The sequence below is a fragment of the Peromyscus californicus genome, unplaced genomic scaffold (assembly GCF_007827085.1).
Source record: "Peromyscus californicus insignis strain IS unplaced genomic scaffold, ASM782708v3 Scaffold_6__1_contigs__length_162567912, whole genome shotgun sequence".
NCBI classification, from domain to species: Eukaryota; Metazoa; Chordata; class Mammalia; order Rodentia; family Cricetidae; genus Peromyscus; species Peromyscus californicus.
This window is the reverse complement of record NW_026294584.1, coordinates 137,594,824-137,615,282: the sequence shown is the minus strand read 5'-3', so window position 1 is coordinate 137,615,282 and position 20,459 is coordinate 137,594,824. Positions and strand designations below refer to the sequence as shown.

The 20,459-nt window shown below is 49.3% G+C and overlaps 1 protein-coding gene across 5 annotated transcripts in view; it reads right to left on the bottom strand.

The window, feature by feature from the left end:
• Foxj2 (forkhead box J2) overlaps nt 1–20,459 on the bottom strand; it is a 28,302-nt gene that overhangs the window by 1,824 nt on the left and 6,019 nt on the right. For 3 of the 5 annotated variants that reach the window (XM_052720300.1, XM_052720299.1, XM_052720302.1), the window contains 10 exons: nt 18,107–18,453; nt 14,407–14,481; nt 12,736–12,804; nt 12,441–12,581; nt 11,780–11,972; nt 6,955–7,404; nt 6,470–6,571; nt 5,057–5,266; nt 4,406–4,504; nt 196–2,877 (listed from right to left, as the gene is read on the bottom strand). In XM_052720300.1, the coding sequence (XP_052576260.1) occupies nt 2,789–2,877; nt 4,406–4,504; nt 5,057–5,266; nt 6,470–6,571; nt 6,955–7,404; nt 11,780–11,972; nt 12,441–12,581; nt 12,736–12,804; nt 14,407–14,481; nt 18,107–18,453 (1,775 nt within the window). In that variant the 3' untranslated portion in view covers nt 196–2,788. Of the gene's footprint in view, nt 1–195; nt 2,878–4,405; nt 4,505–5,056; nt 5,267–6,469; nt 6,572–6,954; nt 7,405–11,779; nt 11,973–12,440; nt 12,582–12,735; nt 12,805–14,406; nt 14,482–18,106; nt 18,454–20,459 lie in introns of those variants that run through there. The other 2 variants (XM_052720301.1, XM_052720304.1) reach the window with 2 other exon arrangements.

The following is a 20,459-nucleotide window of genomic DNA, read 5'->3' as shown; positions in this document are numbered from 1 at the left end:
ACAGATCTGACCAGGAAGGTGTTTAGAAAGAGGAGTGTTACTCTGAAAAGGCAAGATGTTGAGGAAAACCAAAGGGAAGCTGCGTAGAATATACCCGAAGGAAGGAATAAGGAGATGTCTAATCGGGCACCGGGCAATGGCATGTGCCACCCTCGAGAGAAACACTCCCTTCCCCAGTGGGAAACACTGATCATACTTCAACCCCACCAAATGCTCTCCAGTACCATCTTCCACTGTGTTGTAGGGCATTTGTTTTTTCTTATACCCCACCCCCCTCGTTTTTCCTTACAAAGGCTTCAAAAGAAATAAAGTGCTCTTTAGTGAACTGCCCTGTCTTGCCCCTTCACCTAGCCTCACTGGACCTCACCAATCTCATATATTAACCCCCTTCTGAAGAAAGGAAAGGGGTTGATGAGGGGGAAATCGGGATGGGAAGCCCAGTATCTTGGAAATCATGGGTGAAGAAAAGAAAACGAACAAAAATCAGAAAGCACAAAGAGATTGGCCTTGTCTAAACTATGTATTTTGGCCATTTCAGAAAAATGGAAGTAAACTTGGTCTTCCCTCTCATAAGCCAAATTCAACAAACACACTCACTAAGAACTCTGCAGCAGTAAGTCATGGCCACTTGCTGTTAAAGGAGGTTACTCATCCCCACGCCTGGGAGTGCCCCTTGCCTTTACTGCATCCTGTCTCCATATTAACTTCCCTCCTATGATTTTCATTGCCTGTCAAAATCAAAAGCTTCAGTCCCACTGACAGGGATTTCAAGAGAAGCGCTCCCTGCGTAATTAAACAAACGGCACATTCCCTGCCCGTATCTACGCCAATCCCCTTCCTTCTCCCCACCCTCCTATCAGCAAGACTACGGGCAGAGTCTGCTATGACAAGGAAAGAGGCTTTCGCAGCATGTCGAGGACATGAAAAAACTCGGAGTGAGAATGGCTTCCTCTTGTCATTTGAGAATGCCAGAAAATGGGAGAAGAAAGTAAGACAGGGGGATGATTTGGACAAACAGCTACAGGAAGACAAAATCGTATTTGCTGAAGGGGAAAAGAAGATGGAAGACAATTTACATATGCAGTAATGGCCACAGTTAATTCTCAGAAAGAACTTTTCTCAAAGCCAAATGCTTTAAATTGAAAGTGTTTCCAAGAGGCTGAACCTATGATGAACAGTGGTCCTCATGCCCTCCCATTCAAGCTAACCTGAGAGTATTAGCTAGGAGGAAGCAGGGATGCCTTGACATGGAAGGAGGAAGCCAGGGATGCCCTGACATGGCAGGAGGAAGCCAGGGATGCCCTGACAAGGCAGGAGGAAGCCGGGGATACCCTGACATGGCAGGAAGAAGCCAGGGATGCCCTGACATGGCAGAAGGAAGCCAGGGATGCCCTGACATGGCAGGAGGAAGCCAGGGATGCCCTGACATGGCAGGAGGAAGCCAGAGATGCCCTGACATGGCAGGAGGAAGCCAGGGATGCCCTGACATGGCAGGAGGAAGCCAGGGATGCCCTGACATGGCAGGAGGAAGCCAGGGATGCCCTGACATGACAGGAGGAAGCCAGGGATGCCCTGACATGGCAGGAGGAAGCCAGGGATGCCTTGACATGGCAGGAGGAAGCCAGGGATGCCCTGACATGGCAGGAGGAAGCCAGGGATGCCCTGACATGGCAGGAGGAAGCCAGGGATGCCCTGACATGGCAGGAGGAAGCCAGGGATGCCTTGACATGGCAGGAGGAAGCCAGGGATGCCTTGACATGGCAGGAGGAAGCCAGGGATGTCTTGACATGGAAGGAGGAAGCCAGGGATGTCTTGACATGGCAGGAGGAAGCCAGGGATGTCTTGACATGGAAGGAGGAAGCCAGGGATGTCCTGACATGGCAGGAGGAAGCCAGGGATGTCTTGACATGGCAGGAGGAAGCCAGGGATGCCCTGACATGGCAGAAGGAAGCCAGGGATGTCTTGACATGGCAGGAGGAAGCCAGGGATGCCCTGACATGGCAGGAGGAAGCCAGGGATGCCCTGACATGGCAGGAGGAAGCCAGGGATGCCCTGACATGGCAGGAGGAAGCCGGGGATGCCCTGACATGGCAGGAGGAAGCCAGGGATGCCCTGACAAGGCAGTGCACACCCAACCTCATGCAGATTTACACCCCGTCACTTCTCCATGACTTTCTACTCAACTCAGCTGTCCCAGTCCACCCTTTATGGGGAATGAGGACTGCCAGAAAAAGTAAAGACTGGGTACATAAAGGAAGAGTTCAGGACACAATTAGCACCATTGAGTAAAACCTGCAAAGTCATGGCTGCTAAGCAGTGTCTTAGACCCCTCCACTCGCTGAGGCCTATCCAGGCCAGCCTGAAACAGACAGGAACAGAACACAATTTAGAGCTGAAAGGTGGAAGCAGCATTGAGTTTCTCAGAGAGAAAGCTGAACTCAAATTCGAAACCTTTCTCTATAGCTACCACAGCCTCATCTTGCATCCTGAAGATTTCAAATAGGAAAGAGGAGGGCATAGCCCATGGTGAGGGGCAGTAGACTGGGCAGTATATAACCAATAATAACAATAATATAATTAGAATAATAATAAAAGAACTAGGAGGGAACCGGAGAATGAGGAAGGAAAGGGGTTATCTTCGGCAGCATCTCGCGGTGGCTCCTCTGACAGAGAGAACAGACAGAAGCTATATATCTATATACAGGTTTGGGGAGGATGGGCGGGGACCGTTCTTCCGCCACGGCGAGAATCCACCACCAGGCCTTGGGCTGACGTCCACTCTGACTCACTAAGTGATCAAGTCCCAGTCGAAGTCGTCAGCAATCTCCTCAGTGGCACCAGGAGGTGGGACGGGCGGCCGCGGAACCATGTGGTGTGCTGTCGAGAAGAAAGACAGACCAGAAAGGAAGCTGGATGAGAAGCAAGTCCATCAGTCTAGATGGGGAGTGTTCTGCCCCAATGACACCAGGAAGGACACAGAGACAGCACCAGACTGATCAGCCTGGGGTTCTTTCTGTTACAGACTATTCATTCAGCGACACCTCAGGAAACACACCAAAGCACATGCCATAAACTCTACCTGACAAAATAACTTAAGGAGGTGATATCATGTGAAACAGCAGCACAGAAAGTCACAGTTGCAGGGCACGGACAAAGAAACAGACATCATCCTAAACACTGAAATACTTGGGCTGGAGAGATGCCTCGGAGGTTAAGAGCACCGGCTACTCTTCCAGAGGATCTTAGTTGAATTCCCAGCAACCACCAGAGATCTGGTGCCCTCTTCTGGAGTGCAGGCATACATGCAGGTGGAACAGTGTATACATAAATACATAAATAAATAAATTTAAAAAAAAAACGCTGTGAGTTCGAGGCCAGCCTGGGCTACCAAGTGAGTTCCAGGAAAGGCGCAAAGCTACACAGAGAAACCCTGTCTCGAAAAACCAAAAAACAAAAAAAAAAAACTGAACTACTTGTGATCAAATAAAATGACAACAGTGAATTTCCTGAAATACATTTAAACATGAGAAATCTGTTCATGTGTACCATCTACAGGGGTTCAGTGTCTCCCCACCATCAAAGACAGTTCAATCCCATGCTGAGGAAGCCACTCAGTGGTACAGTACTTGCCCAGCATACAAGAGTTTAACCCCAACACTGCAAAACACAATTGGAAAAAAAAAAATAGTTTGCCCCAGACCCCTGACACTAATGGTGAGGTGACAGGGAAACAGCCATTCATTTCATTTGCCTGTCTTCCATCTTGATTCCAAAGTTGGACATAAACATCCCTCACAGTTATCTTTCACTAACATTTATAATTATTCTTCCTTTCAGTATTGCAGTTACAAGGTAATTTTTTTAATTTTTAAAAATTATTTTACTGTATGTGTCTGTGTGTTTTGCCTGCATGTATGTCTGTGCATCATATTCACGCAATGCCAGAGAGGCCAGAAGAGGGTATCAGATCCCCAGGAACTGGAGTCATCAACCATTGTAAGCCATATAAGCCATGTAGAGGCTGGGAATCAAACCCAGGTCCTCTGGAATAAAAGCTAGTGCTCTTGACCACTGAGCCATCTCTCCAGTCCCAGAAGTAATTTTAAAGCAATCCCAGGTTAGAGGTATAGCTCAGAAGTAAAGCCCTTGTCTAGTATGAGTGAGGTCCTGGCTCCACTCCCAGCACTATAAAACAAAGCAAATTTAATGAAATAAAACGGCCTTTCTTAGTCTCACCGGAAGGACACCTCCCTAGAGGGGAGCACGTCTTGTCCTCCAGCCTTGGGAACCATGCCCTCACCCATTAGCAGGTACAGACAGAAGGGCAGAGAGAGGATTCCGAAAGAAAGCAAAACACTGAGAGACGAGCGTGCTTGTCTGTCAGTGAAACCCTCCCAGCTCTTACCTGGGCGACTGTATCCTGTTGTGTCCTGGGTGGAGATTGGGTACATAGGTGCTGGGCCAGGGTAGAGATGGGAGGCTTGTGGATGCCCATAAGAGTTCACTGCCAAAGCAAAACACGAGTTACTTGACTAGGGGACTATTGCAGTCAACAAGGCAGGAAGAAAGAACACGTTCCCTGTCCCATCAGTCTCTGTCTCTCTTCCTGCAAGCAGGAAGCATTCTGCAGAAGCTACCAGTCCTCAGTTCTTAGGGTGAGAAGGGATGGGGTCTAGAACTGTGAAACATCAAATCTGAGAATAACCAGAAACATGATAAACATGATCATCAGTCTGTTTTCCCCTGCTTGACCCCCACCTCGTATGAAGATTATTACTGGGACAATTTGGAATAAGGACTTTCTTTAATAAATTCCCTCCCTTTTTAATTAGTAACTTTGATCTCCCAAACCAAGGCATGGAAAGGAACAGGCCAGCTGCTTCTGCGGTTCTTCAGGACCTCCTGCAGGAGCTCATTGAGTTGACAGATGTCCAGTCAATAAACCAGTCCCAGGACTCAGCCTGGTCACTGCCTGTAAGATTGCTTCCTCATTTCTCTTTTCCCTTCACCCTTCACTTCCCTCCCAGTCTACTTCTCTGGCAGCTTTGTGGAGTACCTTGGTTCATGGATGGCTCCGCTTTGCCACTGGTGAGAGCACAGGAGTCAGTGATGCGGGCAGGGGCAGGTGGTCGGTGGGAGCCCCCTTGCGGGGGCATGTGACCAGTCTGGGTGAGGAAGTGGTTGAGGGAGTCACACAGGTTGGCGATGTGATGCTGGTCGAGGGTCCAGTTCTTCTGCTCGGCCTGCCGTAGACTCTCCATCAGCTCTACGATGAGAACACCAGCCAGGCCAACCCTGAGCAGCTAGCCACCAAAGCCACCACCACACCACCCTGGTGCACGGTTCCCTCTCATCTTGGACCACCAGCATTGTACACTAACAATAATGACTTATACCTTTTTCTTTTTTGCTTATGTAAGTATATATTGAAATGTGATATGACGACAAGTATCATTAAATGTGCCAGGTTTTAATTAGTTTTTACTGCTTACTTTAACCTTATTCTGTACTCACAATTTTAGAATAAAATAGACTAGAAATAAGCCTACTCATTTCACTCTAGCTAAGGATGCTTCTTGCAAAACTGAAACTACTTTGTTTTTTTTCTTAAAGGGGAATCCCAAAATGACCATCCAGAGGCCATGAGTTCATCTTTTTACAGTTCCGCCTTTCAACTTTCCATTCTATTTGTTCCTTGCCAAATTTTTATTTTAATTTGCATCTCCCTAATGGATAAAAGTGTTCAAAGTGACTTAATGGATTCACTATCGTCTCTGACAGGAAGCATAACTACAAAACTGTGGTCCAGAGTCTGAATCCCCAAGATCCTTTCCTCTTCCCCATGACAAAAGATGACTGGCATAAAGCAGTGTAGTATCTGAACAAGGGCAAACACTTGAGTCAAACCTGAAAACACTTATATCTTTCTTGTACAACATGCAGAAGTGATGAAAGTCTCGGCCCCACACCCATTTGGGCATCACCTGGGTCCTGGAACCTCCCCCTCTGCTCCAGAGTGGACCTAAAGCGCTGGCCTGAGAACTGGGACTGCTCAACGCTCTCCCCCTCTGCTCCAGAGTGGACCTAAAGCGCTGGCCTGAGAACTGGGACCGCTCAATGCTCTCCCCCTCTGCTCCAGAGTGGACCTAAAGCGCTGACCTGAGAACTGGGACAGCTCAATGCTCTCCCCCTCTGCTCCAGAGTGGACCTAAAGCGCTGGCCTGAGAACTGGGACCGCTCAATGCTCTCCCCCTCTGCTCCAGAGTGGACCTAAAGCGCTGGCCTGAGAACTGGGACTGCTCCATGCTCTCCCCCTCTGCTCCAGAGTGGACCTAAAGCGCTGACCTGAGAACTGGGACTGCTCCATGCTCTCCCCCTCTGCTCCAGAGTGGACCTAAAGCGCTGACCTGAGAACTGGGACTGCTCAATGCTCTCCCCCTCTGCTCCAGAGTGGACCTAAAGCGCTGACCTGAGAACTGGGACTGCTCGATGCTCGACCAGTTGAGCCGGTTCACCATTTTGAAGCTTTCCTTTAAGGAGTCGATACTGGAGCACCAGTCTGGAGGAAAGGCTGTGGAGAGAAAGGCAGGTAGTGAGACAGGGTGTAAGAGAGCAGCCAGCACATGCCAGTTTCTCCCAGCTACCCGCCCAGAGTAACAGCGGCGTTCCCAAGAGAGCTGTGGACTCCCTCACCGGAGAGTCAGGAATGGCGGAGTGACCTGCTCTTTTAGCACCAGCAGTTCAGAGGCAAATATACAAAACAATGCTAATTCATCTATGAATAGGAAGGGGAAACAACGAAATCCCCAGCCTCAATCCTCCATAGTACAGGGCTTTGTGTAGCAACTCCATCGGCTGAGATGAAGGAAGAGGGTGAGAGACTGAACCTAAAAGACCAACTGTTAGCTTTTGCACCCACGGTTCCTCCACGCCGGCAGAACACGGTTCACTCACCCTCCTCCCAGCTTTCTCTGTCCCCTCCGTGCTCACCAAAGCCAGAGCTGTTGATGGGCGCCTGGCTCTGCGCTTGCTGCTGCTGCGGTGGCTGCTGGGCAGGGTGGGGGTGGGCATGGTGCTGATGAGGGTGGTAGCCTCCGTGCTGCAGTGGGGGAGGATGCATGGCCATCACACCGGGGGGTCCGTAGCCTTCAGCTCCAGCCTGTTTTCCCCCTGGTGTCGTACAACCATCAGGGCTTGGGGTGTGCAGTGGAGGGGCACCCCCTACAGCGGAGGGGCCCTGAGTGGGTGCCTGGGGCTGCTGTGGCTGTGACTGCTGGGGTGGCGGCGGCTGCGGCTGCTGTTGCTGTTGCTGCTGCTGCGGCTGCTGCTGCTGCTGAGGTGGTGGCTGCTGGTACATGTAGTAGTTGTTAGAAGGCTGCATGTCTCCCAGGAGTGAGGAAAACCCTGCAGGGGGAGGAGGAAGCAGGTAAGTGATTTGAGCTATACAGTTTCACTACATGACACCTCTCAGGATGAGAGAGCTGGGGCAGAAGAGTTGAAAGGACAAAAGTATATTCTGTGACTGCAAGGACCCTGTGTCCCTCCTTGGAGATAACAGACCAGAAAAGCAGTTAAATAAGAGGAAAACTTTGACCCACTGGTGACCACGGAAACGTTAATAAAAATTTGTAAAAACCTCATTGGTGACCTTTCATGCTCCTTTTAGGGGATTTAGATATAGGGCTGGAATCAGTTTCAAAGGAAGTCACATAGCAGATGAATTTTAAAAATTAAATTATAACTAAAACAAAGCTATTAAGCAAGCAGTTTGCTCCTCCTGATTGTCTCTGCAGCCCCCTCTACTGCCCTGCCTGCTGGTCTTCACAACCAGGAAAGGCAGCTTGGGTGGGAAGCAGCACACAGACTGATTGATTTCTCAAGCCAACTGGGCAAGGAAGAGCTAACTAAGAGGGGTAGCCTGCAGCCCCCAGGCCAAAGGCAGCTCAGGATGACTACGAATAAGCCAACACAAAGCCATAAACTCTCAACCACTAAACCATCTCTCCAATCATTAAGTTTCTTAAAACATTATGAAATACTTTTCTTAAACTTTGTTTTCTGGCTGGGTGGTGGTGGCGCACACCTTTAATCCCAGCACTTAGGGGCAGAGCCAGGCTGATCTCTGTGAGTTCGAGGCCAGCCTGGGCTACAGAGCGAGATCCAGGACAGGCACCAAAGCTACACAGAGAAACCCTGTCTCAGAAAAATAAATAAATAAATAAATAAATAAATAAATAAATAAATAAATAAATAAGGAAGGAGAAGGGAGAGAAGGGAACAGGAAAGGAGGATGGCAGAGGAGGCCTGGGGGGAGGAAGGAGGAGCAGAGAGGAAAGGGGCAGAGGAGGAGAAACTCATGACAGATCAGCAGGTTCTGAAAGGGGCCCAATCAATGTTATGTTTTCTCTCAGCTGGATGACAGACCTCAGACAAAAAAGGCAGTGTGACTGAGGCCCTCGTGCCCCCCCCCCCCCCCCCGTCATTCTGTCTAGCCCATGCTGCCTACAATGAACTACCAAACAGATGAGAAGGCCCGACACCCCTCTTGAACTCTCAGGCCCACCAAGACTTCTAACTTCTTTTTAAAGATATATGAACTGGGGCTGGAAAGATGGCTCGGCTGGGAGAAGTGTTTGGTGTGCAATTGTGAAGAAGCAGGTGTTCGAATCCCCAACAGCTATGTAAGTGCTGTGTGGGTGTACAGCCACCTGTAATCCCAGTACTAGGGGCGGGGGGTTCCCGAGCAAGGTGACTAGCTAGACTTACCTAATAGGCAAGCCCTAGGTTCAAGTGTGACCTTGCTTCAATATATAAAGTGGAAAACACCTGATACTGATCTCAGACCTACACAGGCATATACATTTACACATTCACACAGACAGACAGGCACACACACACACACACACACACACACACACACACACACACACACACACTTGGACATTCAAACGCAAACACACATACATGCAAAAATATGTGCATGTATGTGCAATTGTGTGTGTGTGTGTGTGTGGTTGCTTGTATGTCAACTTTACACAAACTAGGGTCATCTGGAAAGAAGGAACATCAATTGAGAAAATGCCTCCATCAGATTGGGCATGTAGGCATGTCTGTGGGTCATTTTCTTGATTAATGATTGAAGTGCGAGGGCCCTAACCACTGTGAGCACTGCCATCCCTGGGCAGGTGGTTAAGAGAGCAAGCTGAAGGCTAGAGAGATGGCTCAGAGGTTAAGAACACTGGCTGTTCTTCCAGAGGTCCTGAGTTCAATTCCCAGCAACCACACGGTGGCTCACAACCATCTGTAATGAGATCTGGTGCCCTCTTCTGGCCTGCAGGGACACATGCAGGTAGAACACTGTATACATAATTAATAAATAAGTAGATAGATAGGTAGATAAATAGATAAAGAAAGGAAGGAAGAAAGAAAGAAAGGAAAGAAGGAAGGGAGGGAGGGTAAGGGAAGGAAGAAAGAAAGATGAAGCTGGGCATGGTGGCACCCACCTTTAATCCCAGCACTCAAGAGGTGGAGGCAGGCAGATCTCTTTGAGTTCCAGGCCAGCCTGGTCTACAGAGTAAATTCTAAGAGAGTCAGGGCTCCATAAAGAAATCCTGTCTCAAGAAGAAAAGGAAAGAAAGCAGGCTGAGCAAGCCATGGGGAGTACGTCAGTGAGCAGCATTCCGCCATGGCCTCTGCTTCAGCTCCTGCCTGCCTCTCCTCTCGAGGTGTCCCTCAGCCACGGTCTTTACCACAGCAACAAAAAGCAAACCAGAAGAGTGTACAGATCTACTCATCGCGGGGCACAGAGCCGCGCCGTCTCTCAGGAGGCCACCCCATAGGGACTTAAAGTAGTTCTCGCTCAATAATTGTAAAATTTGCACATGGGCACGATCTCAGGGGCTGCTGAGAAGTTCTATGTGCTGTGTAAGGCGTGGTAACAGCATGGTGGAGAACTAGAGGAGAGGTCCTCATCGCTTAGCGGTGCACACTGAAGCCGAATTTACAGGGGATGCGATGTCTAGGAAAGTCACTCAACTATTTCCACCTCCAAACAAGCTCAGTGGCAAATAAAATAAGCTTAACAAAATAAAGTTAAGTGATAGAAACCAGGCGTTTGTTATTTATCCACTCTACTTTGGTATCTGTTTGAAGTATTTTACAATAAAAAATAACAACGCTGGGCCATGGTGGCACACGCCTTTAATCCCAGCACTCGGGAGGCAGAGGCAGATGGATCTCAGTGAGTTCGAGGCTAGCCTGGTCTACAAAGTGAGTTCCAGGACAGCCAGGACTGTTACACAGAGAAACCCTGTCTCGAAAAACCACACACACACACACACACACACACACACAGAGAGAGAGAGAGAGAGAGAGAGAGAGAGAGAGAGACTGACTGACTGACTGACTGACTGACTCTAATCCCAGCACTCAGGAGGCAGAGGCAGGGGATCTCCCTGAGTTCAAGGCCAGGCTGGTCTACAGAGTGAGCGGTTTAGGACAGATAACCTGCATAGTGAGACTTGTCTCAAAGGAAAAAAATCATAATAATAAAGCACTAGGAACTGGAGGCGAGCTTCAGTTGGCAGCCTCAGTCCTAGCTCAGTGCTTGCTCTGGTTGTACTGAGCCCTGGTTCCAACCATAGCACATAGACAAGGTGTAACAGAGCACACCTGTAATCCCAACACTCAGGTGGGAGAAGAAGGATCAGAAGTTCAAAGTCATCCTTGGCTACATTGTCTCAAGCTCAAGGCCAGCCTGGGGTATCTGCCATTCTGTCTCAATCTAACTTACTAACTGGAAAAGAAAAGTTACTTATAATAAAGCGGAAAGATTCTTGGGGAAAGAGTACTACTACTGTCCCCTAGTGGTCATACTCTGAATGACTGGCTCACAGCCATAAAATCACTACCCCAGAAGCAGAGGTGTGGCACAGTGGTAGAGCACTCACATAACACACACAAGACCCTGGGTCGGACCCCGAGCACTGGGGCAAGGCATGTGGGGGAAATCTCTGCCTTTGGATGGTCCTCCAATTCAGCTTGTGAAGATAATAACCCAGTGGCCCCTGAATTCGCTGTCTGGCACCAAACAGTTTAGTCCTGTTTCCTCTGACAAGTAACCAGTTCACATATTAAAACAAGAAACCGGGGGCTGGCAAGATGGCATATTCAGGTAAACGAATTTGCCGCCAAACCCAACCCAAGTCTGATACCTAGGACCTATATGGTATAAGGAGAGAACTGACTCTCACAAGTTGTCCTCTGACCACATGTGTGCACATGCACACACACACATGCACACACATGCGCGCGCACACACACACACACACACACACACACACACACACGCTACAACGTAATTTTTTTTTTTTTTTTTTTTTTTTGGTTTTTCGAGACAGGGTTTCTCTGTGTAGCTTTGCGCCTTTCCTGGAACTCGCTCTGTAGACCAGGCTGGCCTCGAACTCAGAGTTCCGCCTGGCTCTGACTCCCAAGTGCTGGGATTAAAGGCATGTGCCACCACTGCCCGGCTACAATGTAATTTAAAACAAAAAAAAAAAAAAGACAGAAAATTGGAAGAGAAGAAAATGTTACCACTTATTTAACAATCTAAAGAGCCTTTAATCCCGGCACTCAGGAGGCAGAGGCAGGCAGATCTTTGTAAGTTTGAGGCATATTCCAGACCAGCCAGGACTACACAGAAAGGCCTTGTGTCAAAGAAAACGAGGAAAACAGGAAAGGAGCTCTCAGGATGTCACATGCCTGTCCTCGCGGCACTCACCGTGCTGGGAGGAGGACCTCTCCAGCATGGACTTGTAGAGGTTGCGGAAGGACCAGCTTAGGTCCTGAAAGTTGATCTCTGAGTAGGAGAATTTGAAGTCGTGGTTGGTGTTGTAGAGGGGAGGGGCACTGTCTGTGCTTTCTCGGCCTGGAGCCCCTGCTGCCACTGCTCCGCCATCCACAGACCCTGGGCCCTACAAAAACAGGTAAGGGCGGGTAAGGACGGTGAGCTCTGTCCCTTCTGAAGCAGTATAACCCTCCAAAGGGCACCAGGCTCTCAGGCCTGTCCCCGGCACCCTCTCCAGCTGACCCATGGCACAGCGTCACCTGCTCTTCCTGGCCTCCTTACTATCACTACCCGCTCCTTCTCTAGGACCCTCCCAGGGTCCTCCTGTCTTCCCGTCCCAGCTGTGGCTTTCCTGGCTCTTGCTCTTCTCACCACTTATTTTCCTGATTTGCTCAAAATTCTGCCATCCCTCTGTCTCCTCCGTCGGCTCCCTCTCCTCCCTTCTGGCTGGGTTTCCCTCTTTTGCGTTTTTCTTCTTTCCCAATCTACCTGCCTAGCATATCACGGTCCTTAACATGTAACTGTGAACAGAGCGGTATCCGAACCTACTCAACCATGCATCGGTTGCCCTGTGCCTGTGGCCCCTGCGTCCTACCTGGCTGTAGCTGGCCATGGAGGAGGGGCTCTGCAGTGACATCTGAGGATTCCCTTCATGAGGCAGCGAGGTTTCTCCACTCCCTGGAACACCTCCCCGGGGGCTTTTGCTGGCCTCCTGTTCTGGGGAGTCTTGGGATGGCTGAGAATTACGAAAGGAGAGAGAGCCATACGCAGGGGTGAAACGCCCACCCGAAGCCCATGCTTTTGTCTCCCCTTTGCTGGTGTTAACCCACATTTACCACAGACATGACTAAAATCCAAGAAAGGGATGTCCCCAAGGGGAGAGAACTTACGTCATCATCTGGAGGGTGTCTTCTCTTCCGGGAAATGTCCGGGCAGGTGTCAATTGTCCAGTAAGAGCCCTGGAAGGAGAAGCCAACCCCACGGAGAAGAAAAGCATTACCTATAGATGTTCCCTTTGGAAACAAGTGCCCAGGAAGTTTCTTACAGCAGTCACGCTGAAAACGGGTGGGGCTGGGGACGCGACTCGTGGTGGAATGCTGGCCTAGCTCGGACAACGCCTCAGATTGGATTCCCCAGTACAGACCAGAAGAGAGGAAGAGGGAAGTGAGACCAAGCCGGAGAGAAGACAAGGAAGGGAAGGAGGAGAAGGGAAGAAGTGGGGCTGGGCGTCCAGACAGAGTCCTCGGGAGCCGGGAACTCGCGAGGAATGATCTGTCCCCAAGGTCACTGAGCAGTCCGAACACCAGCCTCAAAGGTCCCAACCGGGCAGACGAGCAATGGTAATTATGTCGGAGAGCTGGGAATGGCCAGAAAGCCCTTTCTCCCTTACGACCTGAGGCAAAAGTCCAGGGGGTCTTAGCATCTGTCAAATGGGGAGAATGGCGTACCCCCCTCCCTTTGGAAGGTAAAACCTGAAGACTCTGCACAGAAAACCTTCCAAAAAGTTAGTGAGCAAACTGGGTATGCTGGCACACACCTGAAATCCCAGCACTCAGGAGGGACTAAGGCAGGAGGATGGCGAGTTCAAGGCCAGCCTGGGCTACACAGCGAGACTTTGTCCCAAAAAAAAAAAAAGTGACTAAGTCAACATTTCACATGTAGGAACAAGTGCCACTCAAAAGAAAGAAGCCGCTGGGCAGTGGTGGCGCACGCCTTTAATCCCAGCACTCGGGAGGCAGAGCCAGGCGGATCTCTGTGAGTTCGAGGCCAGCCTGGACTACCGAGTGAGTTCCAGGAAAGGCGCAAAGCTACACAGAGAAACCCTGTCTCGAAAAACCAAAAAAAAAAAAAAAGAAGAAGCCGCCCAGCCTGGGCTACAGAGTGAGACTAGCTCAAAAAATAAATAAATAAATAAATAAATAAATAAATAAATAAATAAATAAATAAATAAATAAATGAGGCTGGCCACAGTGGTGCGTGCCTTTGCTAGTTGTTTGTTTGTTTGTTGTTTTCTAAAACAGAGTCTCTCTACTAGGCCCTGGCTGTCCTGAAACTCTATAGACCAGGCTGGCCTTGTACTCAGGGACATCCACTTGTCTCTGCCTCCTGAGTGCTGAGATAACAGTGTGCAGCACCATGCCCATCTTGGTATATGCCTTTAATCTCACCACTCAAATCTCTGAGTTGGGGGCTAGCCAGGTCTACATATTAAGTTCCAGGCCTACACAGTAAGACTCTGTCTCAAAAGATAGGAAGAAAGAAAGAAAATAAGGAAGAAATGAGGGAGGGAGGGAGGGAGAAAGGAAGGAAGAGGGAGGAGACCCTCAAAATCAACTCTATCATAAGCATCCCTATTAAAAACAAAAAGATTTCATCATCTTCCTTAGTCACCCATTCTCGTGAGGAACCAGAAGCTTGGCAACCACGTTCTTCCTTTGAGGAAGAACAGAGATGCTTTGAAAATTAACACGGTTTCCTCCTCTAGGTAATCAGAACAGCCCAGGACTCTGAGTGTCAACTACCTCGCTGTCCTCCTCTCCTTTGATTCCCCAGCGGCTCACCTTCCCAGGGTCGTCCCGAGGTCTGGGCACCTTCCGGAAGCACTTGTTAAGAGAAAGGTTGTGTCGAATGGAATTCTGGGGAAGCAAAGAAGCAAGTTAGGTCGAGCACTGGGCAAACCACAGTATTTTCCGAAGGACACAGAAGAGCATACAGTGAAGTTCCAGGCACATTCAGCACCTCCTCACTGTATTGCTGGAGGGAGTAACACAGAAAGCAGAGGGTGTGAAAGGACATCACGAGTTAACTGGCGAGGGGCTGGCGACCAGGTGCTCCTGAGAGCTTATAGTTCTTCAGCCTTCCTACCAAAGTGACAACAGGTTATAAATGCCTCAAGCCAGGAGGGTCGCTGAGGTCAAGCCTAGCCTCGTGATAGCAAGTTCCAGGACAGCCGGAGTTACATAGTAAGACCCCGCCTCAGAAAACGAACAACAAACATAGCCAGCATGGTGGCCCACACCTGTAAGCCCTGCACTCAGGAGACGCAGGCAGGAGAGTGGCCACAAGTTGGAAGCTAGCCTGGTCTACAGTCACATGAGTTCTAGGGCAACCAGGACTGCATGAAAAGACCATCTCTCAAAAAATAAGCCAGGCATAGGTGCATGCCTTTAATAAGCCCAGCTCTCAGGAGGAAGAGACCAGTGAATCTCTATGAATTTGATACTACTCTGGCTTACACAGTGAGTTCCAGGACAACCAGAGATGCAGGGTGAGGCCATGGGAGGAGGGGTGCTGATGGGCTGATGGTTCGCCCTGGGGGACCTGATCCCTGGCACCCCACATTCAGATGGAAGGGAGAGAGTCAATTCTACAACGTTATCCTCTGAATTCCACATGCACATCATGGCACACGCACGTACACACATGCACACACCATGTACACATACACACAATAATAATAATAAATTATAAGTAGGAGCTGGGGAGATGGTTCAGTGGATAAAGAGTGTAACATCCGCCGGGCGGTGGTGGCGCACGCCTTTAATCCCAGCACTCGGGAGGCAGAGGCAGGCGGATCTCTGTGAGTTCGAGGCCAGCCTGGGCTACCAAGTGAGTTCCAGGAAAGGCACAAAGCTACTCAGAGAAACCCTGTCTCGAAAAAACAAAAAAAAAAAAACAAAAAAAAAAAAAAAAAAAGAGTGTAACATCCAAGCAAGAGACCTAAGTTACCTAAGTTCAAATCTCCGAAATTCACATTAACTAGGTATAGCCAAGCACACCTGCAATCTCAGAGGTTTTAGGATTAGATGTGAAGTGGAGACATAAGAATCCCTGGAACAAACCAGGCGGTGGGGGGTGGGGGGTGGTGCTCCTCACACCTTTAATCCCAGGACTGGGAAGCAGAGGCAGGCATATCTCTGAGTTCAAGGCTAGCCTAGTCTACAGAGTGAGTTCCAGGACAGCCAGGGCTACACAGAGAAACCCTGTCTTGAGAAAAAAAAAAAAAAAAAGAAACAAACAACAACAATAAAAAAGGCCAAAAAGAGAACACCTGGAAGATCACACTAGCCGGTCTGGCATAAAGCAGTGAACAATAGGGACCCTGCCTGAAACCAGCGGGAAGAGGGGGATCACACCCCAGGCTGTCCTCTAACCTCCATTGCCACGCATAGCACACATGTACTCACACTCTGCACACACATCATAAACACACACACACCAACAAATAAGCACCTCAAATTCATATCTACCTCACTTCTCAATTCCCTCTGAAAAGCGAAAGAGCAGCATTTTTATACTGCTTATAATATATGATGACGACAGCCGGGCGGTGGTGGCGCACGCCTTTAATCCCAGCACTCGGGAGGCAGAGCCAGGCGGATCTCTGTGAGTTCGAGGCCAGCCTGGACTACCAAGTGAGTCCCAGGAAAGGCGCAAAGCTACACAGAGAAACCCTGTCTCGAAAAACCAAAAAAAATATATATATATATATATATGATGACAAGACCAAAATCATTCAGTGGGGAGATGGCCCCCTGAGTAAAACTCACAAGTGTGAGGACTGATTTGAATGCCCAGGACCCACATAAAGCCGGGAGCAGAGGGTGTTCTGTAATACCGCAGCTACATACGGAACACTGTTGTCCTACAGCAAATGGAAGGCAGAGACAGTGCTCACGGTTCACAGGCCTGCTACACATCACACAGTGTTAACAACCAAGAGACCCTGCCTCCAACAAGACAGAAGGCAAGGACCAGCACCCAAGGTTGTCTGCTGACCTCCACATGTGCTGTGGCACCCAACACTATGGCCCTCTTGTACCCTAACACACAAAAATGTGTACACACACACACACACACACACACACACACACACACACACACAGACTTTAAAAAACCACAGCACAGATCAGCTCCATTTTCTCAGTAACACACAGAATGACCATATCTGGAGAAAAGGAAAGGCCAGAGTATACACGGTAGGTACATTGAGAGTTGTAGCCTAGCGGGGACACATTTACCAGGGGAAGATCGAATGCTTCCAACAGCCTCAATTCATCATCCGGTTTGTAAGTCGGCTGGTGATTTATAGAGTGAGAAAACCACATTTAATGCCCACTCCTACTCAAGAGCTGGCAAATGAGCTGCTGCTCCAAATGATTACAAGGAAGCCTCGCTTGGTGGCCCTTGCCTGTCACTCAATATCGGAAGGGCAAGACAGGAGAATCAGTAGTTCAAGGTCAGCTGCAGCTACATCGTGAGTTCCAGGCCAGGCCAGCCTGAGCCACAGTCACAAAATAAATAAATCCTTGGGGGCTTTTCTTGTCATTGTTTGGGTTCTTCTTCCTCTTCCTCCTCCTCCTCTTCTTCCTCTATTTCTTCTTTATGGGTTGGGGGTGGGTCTCACTATGTAACCCTGGCTGGACTGGAACTTGCCATGTAGACTAGACTGGTCTTAAACTCAGAGATCCACCCACCTATGCTTCCAAAGTGCTGGGATTAAAGATATATGTGACTAGGGCTGGAGAGATGGCTCAGAAGTTAAGAGCACTGGCTGCTCTTCCAGAGGACCTGAGTTCAGTTCCCAGCACCCACGTGGTGGCTCACAACCACCTGTAATGAGATCTGGCGCCCTCTTCTGGCCTGCAGGCATATATGCAGACAGAACACTGCATACATAATAAATAAATCTTTTTTTAAAAAAAAAGGTATATGTGACTAAACCTGGCTAAAAAAAACCTATAGTTTAACATCAACCTTCTTTCCATTAGTTCTGTCTAACAACCTCGCTGCCTGCTTAGTGAACCTGCTATTGGTAAAGGACCTGGTTATTCTCTTTTTCTTAATATATACAATATTTCAAAGGATGATAACAAGGAAGCTACAGAAATTTGACGAGGTTCCTACCCAAGGAGGAGTCATGCCTTGCCTTGCTCAATGACTTGAACATTGCAGGGTGACAAGAAATCCAAGACTGCCCTTTGGGGGAACCAGACAGTAAGAGGGTGTGGACACCAACAGCACCTGCGATCCCATAACTACACTTAATGGCTGGCGTCACCAGTGTTCCCATGATAAAGCTTGTGAAGAAGTTGATTAATGCTAAAGTAAATCAAAGCAGAGGTAGAAGAGAGGAGACCTTGAGTTTATGCATCCCTGAGACAGGTCGGAACGAGCCAGACCAGGTCACAGGAAGACACAAAAGTAGAGAAGAAGGCTGCGAGCGGCTTAGTGCAAACCCGGGAACAGAAACAGTCCCACCTTCCAGCCAATGCCAGCGTTCTTGTAGTAGGGGAAGTTATCGCAGATCCAGCGGTAGATCTCACTGAGGGTCATCTTCTTGGCTGGAGAAGAGTTGATGGCATAGGTGATGAGGGTGGCGTAGCTGTACCGCGGCTTGCCGTCTTGGTGGACGGCTGCCTCATCTTTGCTGAGGGTGGCGTTAGGATCCGTGGGAGAGCCTGGGGAACACTTTCGGCTGCCCCCTGGAGGTCCAGCCTGAGAAGCGCTCCCAAGCTTCTCAATACTAGCTCGGAGAGTCAGCTGGGGCAGCCAGTCTATGGAGGTGAGGCTGCTCTCTAGGTCGGAGGCCATTGTACTTCTGGGTTCTGCAGGGAAGAGGAAGGCAGATGAATTTCCCGTTTACTGGGACAAGAACTACTCCATGTCCAATCTATACGGCAAGCAGTTTCTTCCCACTTTAATTCCCATTGGAGAACCCGATCCTGAGATGACCCATGATCCCAAGTGCAAGTACCACCAGCCACCCACCAGGTGACAGAGAGTGCTTCGGACCCCACATCTTATTGGAGAGTGTGACCACAAGGCCTCTCCCTTCACGCAGGGTCAGATCAACACCCCACAAAAACTGAACTATTCCCTCAATTCTCCTTATAGCCCCACAACACAGTATTTTTAAACTCTATATAAGAATAAGTTAGAAGAAAAAAATCCACCCCACTTAGACAGCAGGTAAAATTAGCTGAAGTCCATTCTCCAATTACATGACACTTGTATGTTTATATATAGCGTCCACAAGTACACAGCAATTGCACATATAAGACAGTCTAAGCAAACACAAGCATGTACCAGCGAAGCACACATCACCACTCCCAAAGATGCTTCGTACAAAACAGGAGCACTCAGCCTTTTGCCGCACACACGTCCAACATAAGGTATATTAGACATATCCCAAGGGCAGGTTCTAACAACTGAGCGGGGGCTGGGAGCACAAGTCTGTAACCTCAACTGCTCAGAGGCTGAGGCAACAGTATCACAAGTTCAAGGCTTGCCTGGGCTACACGGTGAGTTCACAGGCAGCCTAGGCAATTTAGTGAGACACTATCTCAAAATAAAAAGTACAAAAGACAGGGCAAGAGATGGCTCAGTTTAGAGCACTTGTTGCTCTTGCAGAGGATTTGAGTTCCATTCCCAACACTCACAACCATCTATAAACTCCAATTCCAGAGAATCCAACACCCTCTCCTAGCCTCCTAGAGCATGAGACACACACACATGATACACATACATACATAAAAAATAACTTAAAAAAATAAATTAAAGGCCGGGCGGTGGTGGCGCACGCCTTTAATCCCAGCACTCGGGAGGCAGAGCCAGGCGGATCGCTGTGAGTTCGAGGCCAGCCTGGGCTACCAAGTGAGTTCCAGGAAAGGCGCAAAGCTACACAGAGAAACCCTGTCTCGAAAAACCAAAAAAATAAATAAATTAATTAATTAATTAATTAAAAAACAAAGGGGGGCTGAAGGTGTAGCTCTTGCTTGAGACCCTGGGTTCGGTCCCCAGCACCACAATAAATAAATAAATACATAAATAAATGACCAAACGATGACACCCGGCAACAGCATGATACAAGATTGACACATGGGCAGTGAGTAGCGCACACACAGAGGTCACAACATTTACATGGCATACATTACCAAACAAAGTCACACAGAAGAAACAGATCCTGAGCACACAGCTACCCTCACACCTTTAAAGCTCCCCCTACCAGGCTCCCGCCCACAGACACCAGCACCAGGAAGAAGTCATCAGCAAGGACCTCCCACCTCCCAGGCCTGCTGGGCTTCACCAAGCCAGGGAGACACCCAGCTGTGTGCACACCGGTAACAATCAGATAGCCTGGCTAAAAATAGCCTCCGTGGGGCTAAGAGCTGGCTCCCCTTCCCCGCCCTTCCCTCCCTCCTTCCTTCCCAGTCAGGCACGCAGACGGGCTGCACCTCCATGCAAACTCCTGGAGCTACGATTCCGCCCACGCCTGATGTTTGCCGGTCCTGCCGCCAACCAAACCGCCTAGGCTCTCACCACCAGGGAGGTGTAGCTAGTGGCATGTTGGTGGAGGAAGGTGAAGAATGGGGGAAGCTGTATTGCAGGGTCCACAGAGGCTGACAGGAACCTCTACATAGCCGTGCGGCACTTCCTTGGAGCTGAAGCCAGCGAGCCCCCAAGCACTGGCTGTCTAACAGGTTTGTGCCTGCACAGATGCCAGATGCCAGCTAGCATGCCTTGCTCAGTTGCAGCAGGACAGCGCTCTGCACCAGCCAAGGCTACCCCTCAGAACTTAGAACGCTGGTGAGAACCCTGTTCTGCGGGTGAT